Source organism: Girardinichthys multiradiatus, chromosome 5 (genome assembly GCF_021462225.1).
Source record: "Girardinichthys multiradiatus isolate DD_20200921_A chromosome 5, DD_fGirMul_XY1, whole genome shotgun sequence".
Taxonomy (NCBI): Eukaryota; Metazoa; Chordata; class Actinopteri; order Cyprinodontiformes; family Goodeidae; genus Girardinichthys; species Girardinichthys multiradiatus.
Window position 1 is genome coordinate 10,158,989 of NC_061798.1, and position 18,353 is coordinate 10,177,341.

At 38.7% G+C, this 18,353-nt stretch overlaps 1 protein-coding gene across 1 annotated transcript; it reads right to left on the bottom strand.

The window, feature by feature from the left end:
* Window positions 1-1,551: 1,551 nt before the first annotated feature.
* zgc:158803 (LUC7 domain-containing protein) lies at window positions 1,552-10,947 on the bottom strand. The gene is made up of 10 exons (XM_047366984.1): window positions 10,387-10,947; window positions 9,827-9,921; window positions 7,893-7,991; window positions 6,153-6,263; window positions 5,876-6,019; window positions 5,602-5,778; window positions 5,331-5,479; window positions 5,221-5,250; window positions 3,549-3,704; window positions 1,552-2,403 (listed from the first exon to the last, which is right to left on the bottom strand). Exons 1-10 carry the CDS (start codon window positions 10,445-10,447, stop codon window positions 2,166-2,168), a joined length of 1,260 nt encoding a protein of 419 aa, XP_047222940.1. The 5' UTR covers window positions 10,448-10,947; the 3' UTR covers window positions 1,552-2,165.
* Window positions 10,948-18,353: the final 7,406 nt, after the last annotated feature.

Genomic DNA, 18,353 nt, shown 5'->3' on the forward strand with positions numbered 1-18,353 from the left:
GGCAAAATCTCTCCATTAAACACATAAGAAAATGCAAACCAAACCAATTCAATAGCCTTCTTATAGAAACTAAATTCCAAATTGTATTTTGTATGTATACATCTCTTAGACTGTGTTTTCACGGACATTTCCGTTATTTAATAAATAATATGGGGGGATCTGTTGAGGACAGTTTTGTACTCTTCCAGTTAGATTTGAATAATTTTAGAACTGGGAAAAGATGGTATCATTTAAACATTAAACACAGGCTCTACTTTCTGTTCTTTCAAACAGCATTTTCTTTTAGGTGTCATGGAAGAAAAATGTATTTCATTACATGCCGAGGTGCATCTTATCAAAAACATAATTTATGTGAATACAGAAGGCAAAATCTATTTAGTCAGATACTGCATAATATAAATAAAAAATGAATTTTGGTAAATAGATACTAGCTTACTTAAAATTATGTCCATGTGCTATATGGTAAATGCACAAACGTGGTCGGGGCTCCTTTGGCATGAACTACTGCATCTTTGTGGTGTGGTATGGAGGAGATCAGTCTATGTGGCTGCTGGAAAATGAAATCGACATCTGCATAAAGCTTGTCAGCACAGGGATGCGTGTACTTCTTGGTAAATACCTGTGCTGACATTGCACTTGATAGAACACCAGCAGATAACATGGCTGCCCAAATCATCACTGACTGTGGAAACTTCACACTGGATCCCAAGCAATATGGAATCTGTACCTCTCCTCTTCCTAGACTCTGCAACCCTGATTTCCCAATAAAATATGAAATTAACATTTATCTGAAAACAGAATATTGGACTACCAACAACAGCCCATTACTTTTGTGTTTCAGGAGTGACTAGGAATGTGATGTGTCCTGGATATCTCGGTGTGGTGACGCTTCCATTTCTGTTTCCAGCTGCAGTTGGTGCCTTACAAATCTCCAAATTCTTGAATGGCCTTTGTTTCACAATTTTCTCAAGGTTGTGCTTATCCCTGTTGGATGTGCATCTTTTTCTATTACACTTTTTCCTTTAACTCAACTTTCCATTAGGAAGCTTGGACACCTCGCCTTAAACAGCTTCTTTACCAATGACCTTTAGTTTCTTACACAGCTTTAACAGAGTATAAGGGAAAACTCTACAGTCAGTCAACTCCATGATTATGAAGGCCATGATATCACTATTATTATTTTAAATTGGTCTTATGCAGTATTCTGTTGCCCAGAAGATGAATTTTGGGTTTTCACTGGCTAGCCAAAGTAAATGACAAACATTTCAATACATCACCGTGTGTATAATAAATCTATAATACAAGTTTCCCTTTTTGTTTCAAAATTAACTTGTGTTTCCTGTATTCTACCAACAAAAAAGCTGTGTTTGCAAAGTTTTAAAACACATGTCTAACTTGATCTCAGCTCCAACAGCTATTCAGGAAAATGTAAGATTTCAGGCTCACTACTCAATTCATAATACACTGCTGGAAGAAAGTAGGAGCAGCTATGGTATCACAAAATGTATTCAAGTTGAGGAAAGATGTGAAGAAAAAACTAAACCAGGAGCATTTCAACAAGAGCAGAACATTTTATTCACTTGTGGTGGTATGGCAATGTGGACCACCTACATTACAGCTCAAGTGTGTGAATATGCACCGACCATTATTCTGGAAACTGAATGATTAAAAATATTTTGATGACAAGAGAGGCTTTTTTTTCCCCAAACGGGGGCATGTTGTGTAGAAGATTTCAAATAAAGAAACAATTGTCTGGAAGGCAGAAAATAAAATATTGTTAGAAGAACTTCATCATTTAAAGCTCATCTATAGCATTACTGTGAGGGTGGCCACAGCTACAAAACATCAACGGTCTAACTAGTCTGTAAAAAAAGAACAGCACTTCAGTAAAACAGAAATAAAGCCAAGCCTCTCTTCCCTTGTCCCTCTGGAAATGACTGTCAGGTCAGCAAAATGACAAAAAAATAATGACTGTACAGCCCTCTCAGAAGCCCTGCCTAATACAGTTTCTTAAAAGTCGGTTTGCATGTTTTCTTGATCCCCACCATCCACAAGCACATGTCCCACTTTGAACATGCATAGTGAAATCAAATGCACTAGCACCAGCATGCTCATCCCCCCTTCCTCCTTTGTATTTATGACATCCAAACCAAAAAGGTAGCTGTTCAGATCTCGCCGGACTCCCGTTCCTCAGAGCTGGAGCGCCGTTCTCGCTCGTACGACAGGGATCTCTCTCTTTCCCTTCCTTTGGCCACGTCTGGAGAAGCTGACCGCTCCCTGTCCTCCAAGTCTGCACCCTCTGCTCTGTCATTGCGGCATCCCTCCCCTGGACGCTCTCGCCAGCTCTGCTGGGATGGGGAAGGCTCTTGGTCACGTGTGTGGGATGATCTGTCTCTGGAGGATCTGGGGGGGGGGGGGGGGGAGATATTTGGTAACAGGAAGCAAATATTCCTTTGCACGACAATTCCAAAACTTGATAAATACAAGGACTGCTTAGGTAAGTATGGCACAGACTAACACATTTTATTTGACAGAGCAACACAAAGTAGGGTATAATTGTTAACTGCAATGCTACATGTTTCAAGCACCACTTCCCTGAGTCGATACTTTGTGGAACCAGCCTCTGGATTGCAAAATAGCTTAAGCTTAGTGTGTGAATAGCAAATTTCAAGACTTGCCACATATTCCCAGTTGGGTTCAGGTCTGGACATTGATTGGGCCATTCCAATAAATGAATATGCTTTGATCTAAACCATTCTCCTTTAACTTTGGTTGTACTGTTTACAGATGTCCTGCTAGAACAAGGGCGTGCTGGAGCCCTGTCGGTTTTAGATTGTTTCTTGCTCCTACACATCTAATTAAAATGAACTTCGTATGTTGACTAGCTCTGCAGGGGACGTTTAATTCAGCTATCCATCTGAGTCAGGTGTGTGAACCAAATCAACACCTGAAACATGCAGAAAACTGGTCCTTGATGACTGATTTTGGACCCCACTCACCTAATAGATTTTCTTCAATATTCGCTTTGTATTTAGGACCACCCATTTTTGCATCCCTGCTGAAGAAAAGCATTGCCACAGCATGATGATACCAACACCACGTTTTAAAATGGTGATGCTCTTTTCTGCCAGAAATAGATTTACAGAGTACCAACTGACCAGGGCTAATTGATTTTTTTTTCATGCAACTGTGAGCGATGTAGACTTAAAATAAAAAAACATGAATCCTTTTATTCTGTTTCCCAATTATGCACTACTTTGTGTTGATTTATCACATAAAATCATTTTAAAAGGATATTGTAGTCTACGGTTGCAATATGACAATGTAAAACAACGGTTCAGTTCAGCGATAAATATTTATACATTGCATTATTTGTGTGTTTTAAGGACAATTAGGAAGTGTTTTCTTAGGAGGGAAGCCAGAAGTTGGTGGATTAACTGTTGGAGGTCACTCAACTTGAGCACTGAGTTAATTCACTTTACAAAACAAATATTGAAAACATTTAATTCTACTCCAATAAGAGTTAATAGAAGTTATAATATCTAGACCTCTTCTTTTTGTGCCTGTGAGAGTGGGAGCGTGAGCGGTGTCCGTCCTTGTGTCGATGCTTCCTCTCTCGCTCCCTGTCCCGGTCAGAGCCGTCTTCTCTGGAACGAGAGGAGTGGGGGCGTCTTGAACGATGCGATGAGGAACTGCCTCCATCCCTGTTCAAACAATTGTTATGCAGATTGTAAGACTGTATAAGAAATAACATTATCTGGGTGAGATTACTCCTGTAAGCTTTAACAAGGCTTGTCATACAAGTTAAGCACTGGGGCAGTCCCATTAACAACTATAACATCACATTATACAGGGGTTGGACAATGAAACTGAAACACCTGGTTTTAGACCACAATAATTTATTAGTATGGTGTAGGGCCTCCTTTTGCGGCCAATACAACGTCAATTCGTCTTGGAAATGACATATACAAGTCCTGCACAGTGGTCAGAGGGATTTTAAGCCATTGTTCTTGCAGGATAGTGGCCAGGTCACTACGTGATACTGGTGGAGGAAAACGTTTCCTGACTCGCTCCTCCAAAACACCCCAAAGTGGCTCAATAATATTTAGATCTGGTGACTGTGCAGGCCATGGGAGATGTTCAACTTCACTTTCATGTTCATCAAACCAATCTTTCACCAGTCTTGCTGTGTGTATTGGTGCATTGTCATCCTGATACACGGCACCGCCTTCAGGATACAATGTTTGAACCATTGGATGCACATGGTCCTCAAGAATGGTCCGGTAGTCCTTGGCAGTGACGCGCCCATCTAGCTCAAGTATTGGGCCAAGGGAATGCCATGATATGGCAGCCCAAACCATCACTGATCCACCCCCATGCTTCACTCTGGGTATGCAACAGTCTGGGTGGTACGCTTCTTTGGGTCTTCTCCACATCGTAACTCTCCTGGATGTGGGGAAAACAGTAAAGGTGGACTCATCAGAGAACAATACATGTTTCACATTGTCCACAGCCCAAGATTTGCGCTCCTTGCACCATTGAAACTGACGTTTGGCATTGGCATGAGTGACCAAAGGTTTGGCTATAGCAGCCCGGCCGTGTATATTGACCCTGTGGAGCTCCTGATGGATAGTTCTGGTGGAAACAGGAGAGTTGAGGTGCACATTTAATTCTGCTGTGATTTGGGCAGCCGTGGTTTTATGTTTTTTGGATACAATCCGGGTTAGCAGCTGAACAACACTTTCAGTCAGCTTCCTCTTGCGTCCACAGTTAATCCTGTTGGATGTGATTCGTCCTTCTTGGTGGTATGCTGACATTACCCTGGATACCGTGGCTCTTGATACATCACAAAGACTTGCTGTCTTGGTCACAGATGCGCCAGCAAGACGTGCACCAACAATTTGTCCTCTTTTGAACTCTGGTATGTCACCCATAATGTTGTGTACATTTCAATATTAGAGCAAAACTGTGCTCTTACCCTGCTAATTGAACCTTCACACTCTGCTCTTACTGGTGCAATGTGCAATCAATGAAGACTGGCTACCAGGCTGGTCCAATTTAGCCATGAAACCTCCCACACTAAAATGACAGGTGTTTCAGTTTCATTGTCCAACCCCTGTACATCTTCTGGTGGTTTCTTCATAAAGAGTTCAATCCTAAAATACAAAGCAAAAAAAAAAAAGAAAAACAACAAAGTGACTCAAGACCAGGAAGGAATACCTGTATCGGTCTGCGCTTCTGGATCTGGACCTGAGAAAATAACATAAAAACATCTGTCTGACATCTGTGAAAGAATGCAAACCTTTTCATTGTGTAGCTGAATTTCTTACCTTCTCCGCTCCCTTTCTCGTTCTCTCTCCCACTCTCGTTGTTTCTCTCTTTCCCGGTCCATCTCCCACTGTCGCTCTTTTTCGTCCTCTCGTTCGCGGTCCTCTCGTCTTCTCGTGCGCATTTTTTCTTGTTTTTCTACGACAGCTTTCTGTATAAAAAAGTAAAAGTCAGCAGATCTATGGCCTACGAAAGGACAAAGTCAAAATTTAGGGATGCTGCATCCATGACTCCAGGTATTAGCAGTATACTTAATTTTAATAGCATCCTTACCCTCAGCTTGTCAAGCTTTTCACGTATTTCAATGAAACCAAGGTGAAGTTTGCCCCCAAAGTGATCCGCCAGGCGCCGGTCGTTATCGTGGAGACCCAAGTAAGCTGAACACACCTCACACACCCGGAGTTTCTGCTGTTGAAAGCTGGAAGCTGGCATTGAGTTTCTGTAAACATCCTTCGTAAACAAACAAAAACAGGTTTAGTAAAGAGGATGGCAAACATTCTGTTATTTCATATGGTCTAAACCAAAGCAACAGAAAGACGTCTCTGACCTCTGCTTCCTTCTTCAAGGCCCGGGTTTTCTCCACCTTCTCCAGCACCTGTTGGGCCTCATCGACGTTCCCTTCGCCCCCCAGCTGCTCCGCTTTTGCAAGAAGCTTCCCGATTTCTTCATTTAACTCATGGACACGCTCAGCCTTTTCATGGCAGGGAAGACAAAGACAAAAAGATGTTTGTATAAAAAAAATAAAAAAAGACGGTGGGGGGGGTATATTCATCCGTTGCTTTTCCAGTGAGCACATTACTGAGACCAAGCAGATTGTTTGTCACCTTCGCAGCCACCTCTGCGCTGATCTCATCCTGGGTCTCAGCTAGCCTCTTCTTGGCTAACTCAGTTCTGCGATCGCAGTCAGCGATGAAAGACTGAAGGTGTTCTGCAGCCTGGGACAACACATTCGACAGGTCCAGTCATTTTATGGGGTTTCTAAGGATGTAAAATGTTTTCTTTGAAAGCAAAACCGTTTAACGCGTTGCTGGTAGTGTTTGGATCTAAGAAATCTGCACAAGATTCTTTGCTGGACTGCTATAGGTTGTCTGAAGGACAATAATGTATGGAGGAGACGAGGCAAAGTGGCAAAAGCAATGATATGTTAAGTTTAAGGAAGAGGTCAGTTGTTATTTATAGACAATGAAGCTGATAAAAAAAAAACATTTCCCACTGAGGTTTCTCAGCAAACTATCCCTAAGAGAACTGGAAGGACACATAAGAACACAGCATGAATAAATAACTTCTATGTTACAACACTGACAACTGAACAAACATTTTAGAGCCTCTAAATGCTGACATGTAATGCTTTTGAGTTGCTGCACATATGATAGACCTGTTTCACTTATGGTGCTTTCCATTTGTACTGGAAGTCAGAATTTCCGACCTCAGAGTAGGAAATTTCAACTGGAACATCCCCGAAAGTCGAAATTAGGAGTTGGACAGTTAGGGTAACATGACCATACCCGACTTCTGCATTCAAGACGGCTGCTGCTCGCATCAACAGTAGTAAAACTTAGTTGTTACTTGGACATTTTTTTAGCCTATCGTTATTATTTATGTAACATTTAGTTTGTCGTACATGTACCAGTTTTCAGGATTTATTAGACGAGATGTTTCAACACTTTTTATATACATGAAATACCGTGCAGAACCGTGATATTGTCATTGTTATTGTTAAAAGACTCCTGTTACAGTTGCTGGCAATACAAACAAAAACAAGCAGGAAACTGCAACACTACAACTGGGAGATGATGTAAACTCTGACTTCCGGGGTTAATGGAACGCAGCATAACATATCAGGATGTCCAAAATATTACATTTAAAACATTATTTCACTCCATGTTTTATTTAAACTAAAGCAAATTTTGAAAATAACTTCAATACGATTATGTGTTGGGCAAAATAAAACTTCAGCTTAAAAATGTAATTTTATCAAGCTTGTTTCGTTCTATGTTTCATGGGTGCATTCCCAGCAGCAGAGAAGGTAAGATTTTCATTTCAGAGAGGGTCTACTCACAAGTCCATCCATCGTCAATGATGTAGACATAAAAACTAAAGGTGTGAATATCTGTCAAGTATTTTAATATTTGACAAATAAGACATACTGAACAAGGCCTTTACATACAACAATAAAAACATTAGTCTTAGCAGTTTAAATTGACATTTGCAGACAATGTCCACAAAGAATGACACAAACTATGCATGTTTTCTTTCCCGATAAGGTCACAAACTACATGCTTTATTTTGACATACATCTAGTAATTTGAAGAAAATATATTAATTGTTTTTGGTAAAATACCATCTCTTCTTTATTTTAAAACCTAAAGACAGAATTATGTTTAAAATTCAAAACAACTTACCTAACGCAGATATTTACAGGAAGAAATGTAAAGAGATGCAGACAAATAAAAAGCAGCCTTTACTGCACCTAGTAAGCTATGGCTAACTCAGCTGGGACAAAGATCCAGTTACCTTTGTTGAACTGTTTGTCTGAACTGAGCGCGCTCAGTGAGGAGACTTACATCAAGCTCAAAGAAGTATTCACTCTCCTTGGAGGCGATCTCGTAATCTGCTCGAAGAGCCAAATCGTGGACTTTGGCACATTCCCCCAAGTCCATTCTCTAAAGAATAAAGAAAATGATAAATTACACGTTCTACCTTACTCTCCTATTGATTTAGATGATAACAAAAGAAATATTCCTAGAGGTTAGCCTGGACTTGTTTTGCTAAAGTCTTCACATTAGAAGGTACATTTTAAATGGAATAATTAAGAAGCATCAGTACTGACAGCTCAAGGGAGTTATTTTCTAACCCCAACCTTGGATGACCTGCTGAATTGAAGCAAATTACTATGTGTAGGACATAAAACCAAGGAGTCAAACCTTTGTTTCTCTGTCAGTGAAAATCATAAATGTACAAATACTACTGTAAATACTAAAAACTGCCATTAGTCTAATACTAAATGTGCCGATATATAAAGATTTAGAATATTATTTTGGATGTTTCCACCTAAGTGGGTTCCCTCTTTCCCTCCAACGTTTATATCTACTAATGCTAGTGTAGGTATTTACATAACAGGACAGTCATTGGTCAATATTCCAAACTGATTTTCCAGTTTATCATTTATTAAGCCAGTATTTTTTATGCTGCCAATTTGCTTTAATTGGGGATCAGAGATTTCAAATTTTTAGGAGCATGTAACCATTTTAGTCAGGAGGTCAGGTTTGATCAGGAGTCGCCCTTTCATATTTTATAAGAGTGATCTGGTCTGATCGAAATAAATGGAACTTGAGTTTAATTAAAAAGTCTTAAGGAAAAATACTTCACAACAAAGAAAACAGACTGAAATGAAACAATTTTAGCACACAGGTATAAAATGCAAGATGGTCCAACAGGCTAGGAGGCATGGACAGGAGAGGTCGATGACAGTTATTAAAAAATGGGCAAATATGGACCTAACTTTTCCACCAGCCAATATGTTGGCCTACACTTCAGTGTTAACCATATCTTTTCAACTTCATATGTTAAATTGACATTCCTGATTTTAACAGGTTCTTTGCAATAATGGCACAAAAAGTACTCTCATGCCATTTCGGAAGACAACGGAGCGCAACGATGGCGACACATGCAGGAATGACGGAAAATGCAAGTTCAGAAAATAGTAAGGAAACTTGAGGTGGTTTAATCAATGGACAAAACTGGCAAATAAAAAAAATGTACCTAATTATTTCCAAGCACCACCAGCCAAAACCTTTTAATTAAAAACCTGTCTTGTCAGTAAGCTACACTGCATTATGCCTAAATTCAACATGTACCCAGGCTGCCCAAATCAATAAAACTAACAGCAACTGGATGTCTTTGCACAGATATTATTGGCTAAGACACCATTAAAGATTAAGTCATGAAAACAAGACACCCAGCTCATATTTCCATACATATTATTGATAGATTTAGACATTTATATAGCCCAAGAACCTTCATGTAAGCCAAGAACAAACCTGCTGAAAACAACAATAATAAACCGGTTTTACTTAAGGAAATATGACAACAAAAGAGGCTAGTTTCATTTAAATTGATATGGGTAGACAGGGATGGTATAATGAATCACATAAATCCATCCTTTATCTTTATAATTTATCTGTGTAGTCTTCCCAATTTGTAAATGGGACAATGGCAAATATTAACCTAATCCCTTTGTCTCCGATTGCCACAGTTTACAACAGCTCAGAAACTTTAGTTTGTGATGTCGCTACACTGGCACTATCTTATAATCACTGTTTTGTACATCATCCAGAGTGGTGGACAGGAAGTTAGGCACTGCAAACACTATATATAATAAAAAGGTTTCAGCTCACATATTGCTTCCATCTTTTAAATGTAATCATTCTTCTCAAGCCTAATCAAAGTAAGTTTCTTTATATGGCCCAGTAGATATTCTTGTTTTGATGATACTTACCGTGCCTGATAGAATATCATGAGGACATGAATCTAAGAGGTGGCTTTTACAGACTCGATCATCTGTAAATTTAATTCTCTGCCTCATGGTGTCTCCTGTAACAGAGGAAAAGCAAAGCAGCAGGTGTGAGCTTTATTGTTTAATTTTGTGCATTAACCCATGTTTTAAAATATCTTCTGCCCTCTTAAAAAATTGATTTTTATGAATAAAAACTTAAAGGAGAGTAGTCGTAACAAAGTCTGTCATTTAGCTGCATATTTCTAAACAGGAATCTTAAAGTTACCAACATGGGGAGTCCATCAAAGTTAAAACCCCTAGCTGTAATAACTATTTAGAGATCGGTGCGCGCAATGTGGATTAGTTAAAATATACTTTGCCGCTAAACTCTAAATAGTGTTTTACAGGCTCTATAAAGTGGACTACAACAGGTTGCTAAGCGGTTAGCTGCCCTCATGTTAGCCAGGCTGTGAGAAGCACGCCTCACTGTCACTGACAGCTTAGCTTGGCGGCTAATGCTAACACCAGTCACCGAGCGCTGTGCGGGTATTAGTCCGGCTCACCATCTCTGGCCGTCCCCATGAGCTGGTCCAGCATCGCTCGCATCTGTGCCTGGGCCGACATGTTGGTCTAACGTTGTGTGAGTGGGTCCGTCCTCGCCAGCAGGGCTCCTCTCACGGGCAGCCAGCCTCTTAAGCTGCAGGCCTCTCCTCTGGGTTTTTCTTTAGAGTAGCACGGAGAACTTTTCCCACAAGCAGGAAAAAAACAAAGCCCCCCGAAAGCCACAATTTCTTCAGTTTACCGGTACTTTTACAGAGGCTAAATATGGCTTTGTGAAGGTGGGTGGCTTCGGGACCGCTGAGCAAGTGCAGCGGTTGTTTAGAAACTGCTGGAGTCCATTAGTCAGGTTCAATCGTGTGTCGATTGAGACAGCGGTAAGTGAATGCAGTCAGGGCGTTTGATTAGCTAACCAAATGGATATGGAAATGAAAAACAAATTGTGCTGTTAACATAGTATCTAAACGTATTTCCAGCCAGTCAGCCAGAAGTTGTCAAGTTTGTTCAACGTCCTCTTTCTTCCGCCTTCTCAGTTCCTCTTAGTGCGCGCCACCGGAAAGCGCGCGCTATCCACTTGGATTCCTCGGCATCTAGGAAGTGCTGCAGTCAAGCAGGGGCGCAAAATTAACGACATTATTCCTATTTTTGTCTTTTTAATGTTACAATACACGACATAAAATGTAGCAGGCATTTTTACGGTCTTCATTTTTGATAATTAGATTTGTATTATATATGGGGGAGCCTTCTACACAATTTCCGAAACTTTTCACTAGTGTGTGGATTTGTACTTAAAATTCGCCCCTTTTTGAGCTAATGAGAAAAAAATGTATTTCCACTATTTATTTACAGCTTGGACCTTCCACCCAAATCTGACTGTCAATTAGACAACGTGTAAGCAAATTAATGGGTGGTGCTGTGGGGGCTAGTGAGCAATGGTCTAATCTTCAATTTGGCTCCTGTTTAGGATCCCAACCTTGCTGACTTGATAGTTGTCCAGCAGTCAGTCAACGGCACCCTCGACAAGAAGCGTAAGCCACAAAAGATTATTGCTAAATAATCTTACTAACTCATGTATCAAGACATATTACTGGAAAGTTGAGTGGAAGAAAAAAGGTGTGGATATAAAATGGTGCACAACCAACAGGGTCGTGAAGCAAAGCTCATTCAAGAGTTTGTATGGGTTTAACAAAGCATGAACCAGTGCTTCAAGAGACACACCACACAGATGTGTCCAGGGCATGGGCTACAACTGTGGTATTCCTTGTTGTATGGCCATTATGAACCAGAGACAAGGTCTTAAGCATCTCACTTGGGGTAAGAAGAAGGACTGACCCGTTGCTCAGTACAAATGGCTTGTATTAGATGAATGTCAATTTTGGGTGTCATTTGAAAATCAGGTTCCCTGAGTCTGGAGGAAGAGAAGAAAGGCACAGAATTCATGTTGCTTTTGGTCCTGTGTAAAGTATCCACAGTCAGTGATGATCCATATCATCTGCTGGTGTTGGTCCTCTCTGTTTTATCAAGTGCAGAGTCAGCTCAGCCATCTACAACAAACATTTGACAGTTCCTCATGCTTGCCTCTGCAGAAGAGCTTTATAGAGATGGTGACTTCATTTTGTAGCAGGACTTGGTGCCTTACCACACAGTCAAAACTACCAAAACCTGTTTTTTTTTAAAAAACACTTATTTTATTTTCCTTTTATGTAATACAAGTCGAATTTACTAAACTTACCAAACTTACCGAACAGAGTGTCAGGAGTGACCATTCCATGTTTTCTCAATGTTTGCCTAATCTTGCAATTTCTTATAGGGTGTCCATTTTTTTACACAGCTTCTCACATTTCAATTGTTGAAGTTTTATAGTGTATGTCAGTTTCTCCATCCTGTGGATTTCTTCTACTATATCCATCCAGTTGCGGGAGGAGGGGGGCTCCACTTTATACCAGTTCCGTGTGATGGCCTTCTTTGCGGCAGCCAGAAGAATTTTAATCAAATAACGGTCCTTAATGTAAGCGTTTGCTTCTGATAGATAACCCAAATAGATAATGTACATGTTTTGGGTAGTGTATATCCTATTACATCCGTTAGCCTTTTATGAATATCTTCCCAATAGCATGTCGGTTTTGTACATGACCAAAACACATGGTCATGGTCTACGTCCTGAATTCCACACAATCTGCAATATGGGGGGGCATTCAATGTTCGTTGGCTTGTTCGTTTAATTTTGGTGTAATAAAGAAACTTACAGTATTTTTTCAACAAAATGTTTTCCATATTTTAGAGCCAGTCGTGCTCTGTTGTCTTTCACATACAGTACAGACCAAAAGTTTGGACACACCTTCTCATTCAAAGAGTTGTCTTTATTTTCATGACTATGAATATTGTAGCTTCACACTGAAGGCATCAAAACTATGAATTAACACATGTGGAATTATATACTGAACAAAAAAGTGTGAAACATCTGAAAATATGTCTTATATTCTAGGTTCTTCAAAGTAGCCACCTTTTGCTTTGATTACTGCTCCGCACACTCTTGGCATTCTGTTGATGAGCTTAAAGAGGTAGTCACTCTTTGAATGAGAAGGTGTGTCCAAACTTTTGGTTTGTGCTGTATATCATACCACTGATTTTCTAGGTTAAATTCTCTCTGCAGGGTCTAAAAGCTTTTGAATTGCCCCCCTTTTATAAATCTATTTAACGTAGTCAGACCCTTCATTGTCCAGTCCTTGAATTTTGGATTCATAATTCCTGGTTTACAGTTTGGGTTATAAGATAACCAACTAAAAAGTTTAATTTCGTTTCCCAATTTATATTTCTTAACTATTTTGAACCAGGTCTCCAAGGTAAATTTTGTTAAAAAATCCAGTTGTTTCTTTTTTTCACTATACAACTTCTTGTTGGCAACCATGGCCAGTACATGGCCCTCTCCTGTGTCTAATTCTATTTCTTCCCATTTTTTAAAGTAATCTGTGATACACTAGCACAGTAAGGATTTCAGTTAGGCTGCATAGTAGTAATCTTTAATATTTGGCAATGCTAAGCCTCCCTCAATTTGGGTATTTGAAGCGTTGAGTACCTTACTCTTGCTTTACCCCGATTACAAATAAATCTAGAAAGGCTTTTATCCCTCTCCACAAATTGTGAGGTTGGAATTGGAATGGGCAACGATTGAAACAAATATAACAGCCTAGGAAGGACATTAATTTTAATTATGTCAATTCTTGCATTTAAATCTATTAACAAAACGCTCCATTTGCCCATGTCTTTAAATATTTTTTGGTTAAGGGACTTGTAGTTTTTTTTCAAATAGATCAGTTAAGTTATTTGTAATTGAAACTCCCAAATAGTTAAGCAATTTCTTGTTCCATTTGAACTTAAGTTGTTGGGTAATTTCTGTGGATGGAGTATAATTAAAGGATAAAGCCTGGGTTTTCCCAATATTTAGCTTGCATCCTGACATAAGCCCATAAAATTCCAACAGGTTCATCAATTTTGGCAGATGTGTCTGGTCGTTTTAAGTATAACAGGACATCGTCTGCAAATAGCCCAATTTTGTGTTCAATATCCCTAATTTTAATCCCTTCTATATCCTCAGCTTGTCTTATTGCTTGTGTCAGAGGCTCAATGAATATGGATCTCTCAAGCTTAAACCAATTTGAAAGGCTTCCATTTATCTTTATTCTTTTTTTTTCACGATTTTGATAGTGCTCTGAAGTGTTTTAATGCATTGCACTGACTGTGGGTAAAGCCCCAATCTCTCCAGACAGATAAAGAAACCGCCAATTAACGCTGTCAAAATATTTATCTGCATCTAGACTTAAGAAAATTGCATCCTCCTTTTTTTGTAGTTCTTCAATTATATGTAAGGTTCTCTTAACGTTATCTTGGGCTTGTCGTCCTTTAAAAAAACGGTCAGGTTTGTCTATTAAGTCTGATATGAAAGTCTGAAATCTGTTGGAGATAATGACTGTGTATATCTTATAATCACAGTTCAGTATTGCTATTGGTCTGTAGTTCTTTGTTTTTACCTTCCTTCAGTATAACTGTAATTGCAGCCTCAAGCATTCATTTCTAAATTGTTTGGTTAAATGATGCTATTAACAATGGGTACAGTTCTTTCTTAAAGCTCCTATACCATTCTATAGGAAACCTGTCATTTCCAGGGCTTGTATTTGATTTAATCTTTCTTATTACCATTTCTATTTCTTTTTCCGTAATCTGTGCACATAATATCGCGTTCTGTGACTCTCCTATGCTTGGGAGGTCTAATGAGTTTAAAAACTTTTTAATTGTGTCTTCATCCGCAGCTGTAGGCTGGGAGTATAGAGTTTCAAAATATTCTACAAATGTTTTTCAATCTCATCTGGTTTATTAGAAAGTATTTTGGATATTGGATCCCTGATTTTGTTAATTATATTTACCTTTTGTTTATTCCTTAATCGTCTGGCTAAATATTTTGCTGTTTTAGTTCTACCCTCATAATACGTTTGTTTTAAGAATCTGATCTTCTTTTCAATTTCTTTTGATAGTATACCATCAATTCTATTCCTTACTTCCCCAATCTTTCCCAATTTGCCTGCATCATTTGTTTTTTTTACGTAGTTGTTCTAGTATTTCCAGTTATGCTACCTTTTCCTCATATTCCTTAAGTTTTTTTTTTTCCTGTATGAAGGATATCAACTTCCCCCTCATTACTGCCTTCATGGCATCCCACAGTATTGTGAATGTGGGCCAGAATAAAATCTATAGTCCCTCTCCAGGGCGTGGCACTCTCTCCGTGTATCTATAATCCCCATTTCTTTTAAGTTTCTATTTATGTAACGGGCTATGTGTGTTTTACTCTTTTTGGGGCTGCTGGTGTTCTCTAAACTGTGGTTGAGCAAAATGTTCAAATCGCCTCCACCTATTAATATCCCATCTGTTTCCTGAGTAATGATGTCAAACATTGATTTGTAAAAAGATTTCCCTGACTCTGGAGGTGCATATATGTTCATTGATGTGACCATTTGTTCTTCTAACTATCCTCTTATCATGATGTATCTACCTTCTCTGTCCCTTATTTCTTCTCACATTTAAATTGGATTCTGTTAGAGATTAGGGTAGCAACTCATCTTTTACTCCTTTAAAGGAACTAAAATAGGTATTTCTAAAACCCATATTTTTAAGTTTTTTATGTTCCTCTGTCAGATAGGTGTGTTTCATGCAGGTAAACTATGTCAACTTTTTCTTGTTTAAGCTTGTTAAGAACCTTTTTCCTATTTATTGGATGATTTAGCCCATTCACATTAAGAGATGTAATTTTTAACTGGTTAAGTTGCATCATTAATAAAGTAGTTATACCTTTTGGTCACCCTGACACTAAACAGACTCAGAACATTGAGAACTATAACAATAAAAGAATATGTATGAACATTTACCCTGTAGATCCAGGAATCTTCTCCTGATCCCAGTGTCCCGTTGGTAGGAAAGGGGTAGAGCCTCCTATTAAAGAGGGTCCCTTAGTAGAGGTGGAATATGACTCCAGAATGAGACCCTCTTCCCTTCTACACATGTCCAACATTAGTGTATATTAATCTCGCCAGATAGGTTGTTTTAGGAAGACAAAATTATGTGGGGAGTTAAGCTGCAGTTTTAGCTTAGATCTCACAAGACTTATCAAAGTAAGGAAAATCAAAATATGTAAACCAAATTTAGCCACTCCAACCATGGCACGTGGGCAGTTATAGAAAGTGGCCAACCCACTGAAAATACAAATAAAAGTTGACATATTGATACTCGGACTCTTACAAGTGCAAATATATTTCCTACTGTCTACCTCCCCACTGTTAACATTGATAGCATACAGCAACCTCCCTCTATGTATTTTGCATCTTCTCTCTGAAACTCTTGAAGTGAATGATTTGTGGGTGTTTTTGGGTTCTTCTTCTTCTTAATATTATTATTATTGATAGGTTTTGAATCATGCTTCTGTTATTTTCTTGGTCATGCTTTAGTTTTTGTCTTCTAGTTCATGTTTTGTCAAGTTAGGTTTGCTGCTACTGTTACCTTGTGTCCCCTTTTCAGCATCTCCCTTGCCGCTTCCTGTGGATTGTTGTGCATTTTAGGGCCGTCTTCCCAGTGGATTTTGATCTTTGTCATAGGTGTTTGGAATTTGATGCCATTTTCCTTTAGTATCTTCTTAATGTTACTGTATTCTTTACGCTTCCTAACCACTTCACTGGGATAGTCATTAAAAAACACTGGTTTATAATCTATTCAGATTCGTTTCTTCCATGCTTTTCTAAAGATTGCTTCTTTCGTATCAAATTGAAGAAAGTTCACAATTATTGATCTTGGTGTAGATCCAGTTGCAGGATTTAGGCTGCCATCTCATGCTACCCCTAACCGGAAGTCACCAAAACCTGTTTTAAGGAAGAATTGGTATCCCTGTGCTTGGTTGGCCTGCAACTAGCCCACCTTAATCCCCAGAGTATTGTCATGGGAAAGATAGGCAACAATGAAGATGAGCCGAAGGGGGCTAATAAAGTAACCAGAGCTTCCTGAACACCTCAGCAGTGCCACAGCCTGATCTCTTCCTTGCTGCGCTGCATTGATGCAATAATTCATGTACAAGGAGGTCCAAACAAATTTGGAGTACAACTATTATACAGTACGTGGATTACTTTTCAGTATCTCCACCTTTTTGTATTAACAATCCATTTTTTATTGGTCTTCTGTTATATTGTAAGTTTCTGAGAATCTGAATTTTTGATTTTCATTATCTGTAAGCCATAATCATTTAAATTACCAGAAGCAATCAGTTGATTTATTTCACTCTTTGTGGTAAAATCGATATATTATTTTCACTATTTGAATTTAATTACTGAATTAATTATGTTCTAATGCATTAAGATACACCTGTATTTGCAGACTTAGTAGAACTGATAGGTAATTGCATCTAAATGCAGATCAGTACCAGCCTCTGGAAACAGAAAAGGGCTGGAAAATAGGTGGATATAATTTGTGTTTGCCTGCCCCGTGGTCAGAGGTGGGTAATAACTAGTTACATTTACTCAGTTACATTTACTTGAGTAACTTCTTGAAAAAAACATACTTCTAGGAGAAGTTTTACTGCACTATACTTTTAACTTCTACTGGAGTAGTATTATTTTGAAGTATCGCTACTCATACTTTAATACAATTTATTGCTACTGTACCCACCTGTAGTTACTCCACCGAGGGAAGAACAAACACGTTTTAACCAAAAATGCACCCGACACACATTTACAGTTCTGTTTTTTTCTATCTACTGAGCCTGCCATGCCATTTGGAGATCAAGTGACAGTAAACAGTCGATATTATCACTGGAAATACATTGCACTTTATATACTTAATATACCTTTGTACCTAATATATACACATTACCTACTGGAAGTATTGATTTGTCTAAATTTGTTGTTTTGTAATGATATTTATTTTTACAAATTTTTTACGTTACATATAACACATTACTTTATATTTGTGTCGGTCTGATTACATCATTTTAACAAATTAAATCAGATGTTTTGATCAGTTAGTACTTCAGTAGCCTTTTTACAAAATACTTTCAGATACTTTTTGGCTGACTAACTTTTACTTCTACTTGTGTGGACATATTTTTTTAAGTAATGCTGCTCTTACCTGAGGACAGTTTTTGGGTCATCCACCTTTGCCTGTGATCACAGATGAAAATAAGCCTGGGACTAAATTTGTGTTTCTTATGAAATCATTGTTTTTGGTACATAGTTCATGAAAAATAAATAAAAATAAACCAGCATGTTGACAGTCTTTTTTGTTTTGTTTTGTTTTTGCAGCACTAATTGGCTTATTTTGTCATTTTTCTTTGAAAGTAGGTAGACAGGAAATGTGGTATTGAGAGGAGAAAGGCATGCCCCACAGTTTGCAGGGGACAGCTGAATCAAGGGCCAAAGTCTCTATACAAGGCTGCACGCTG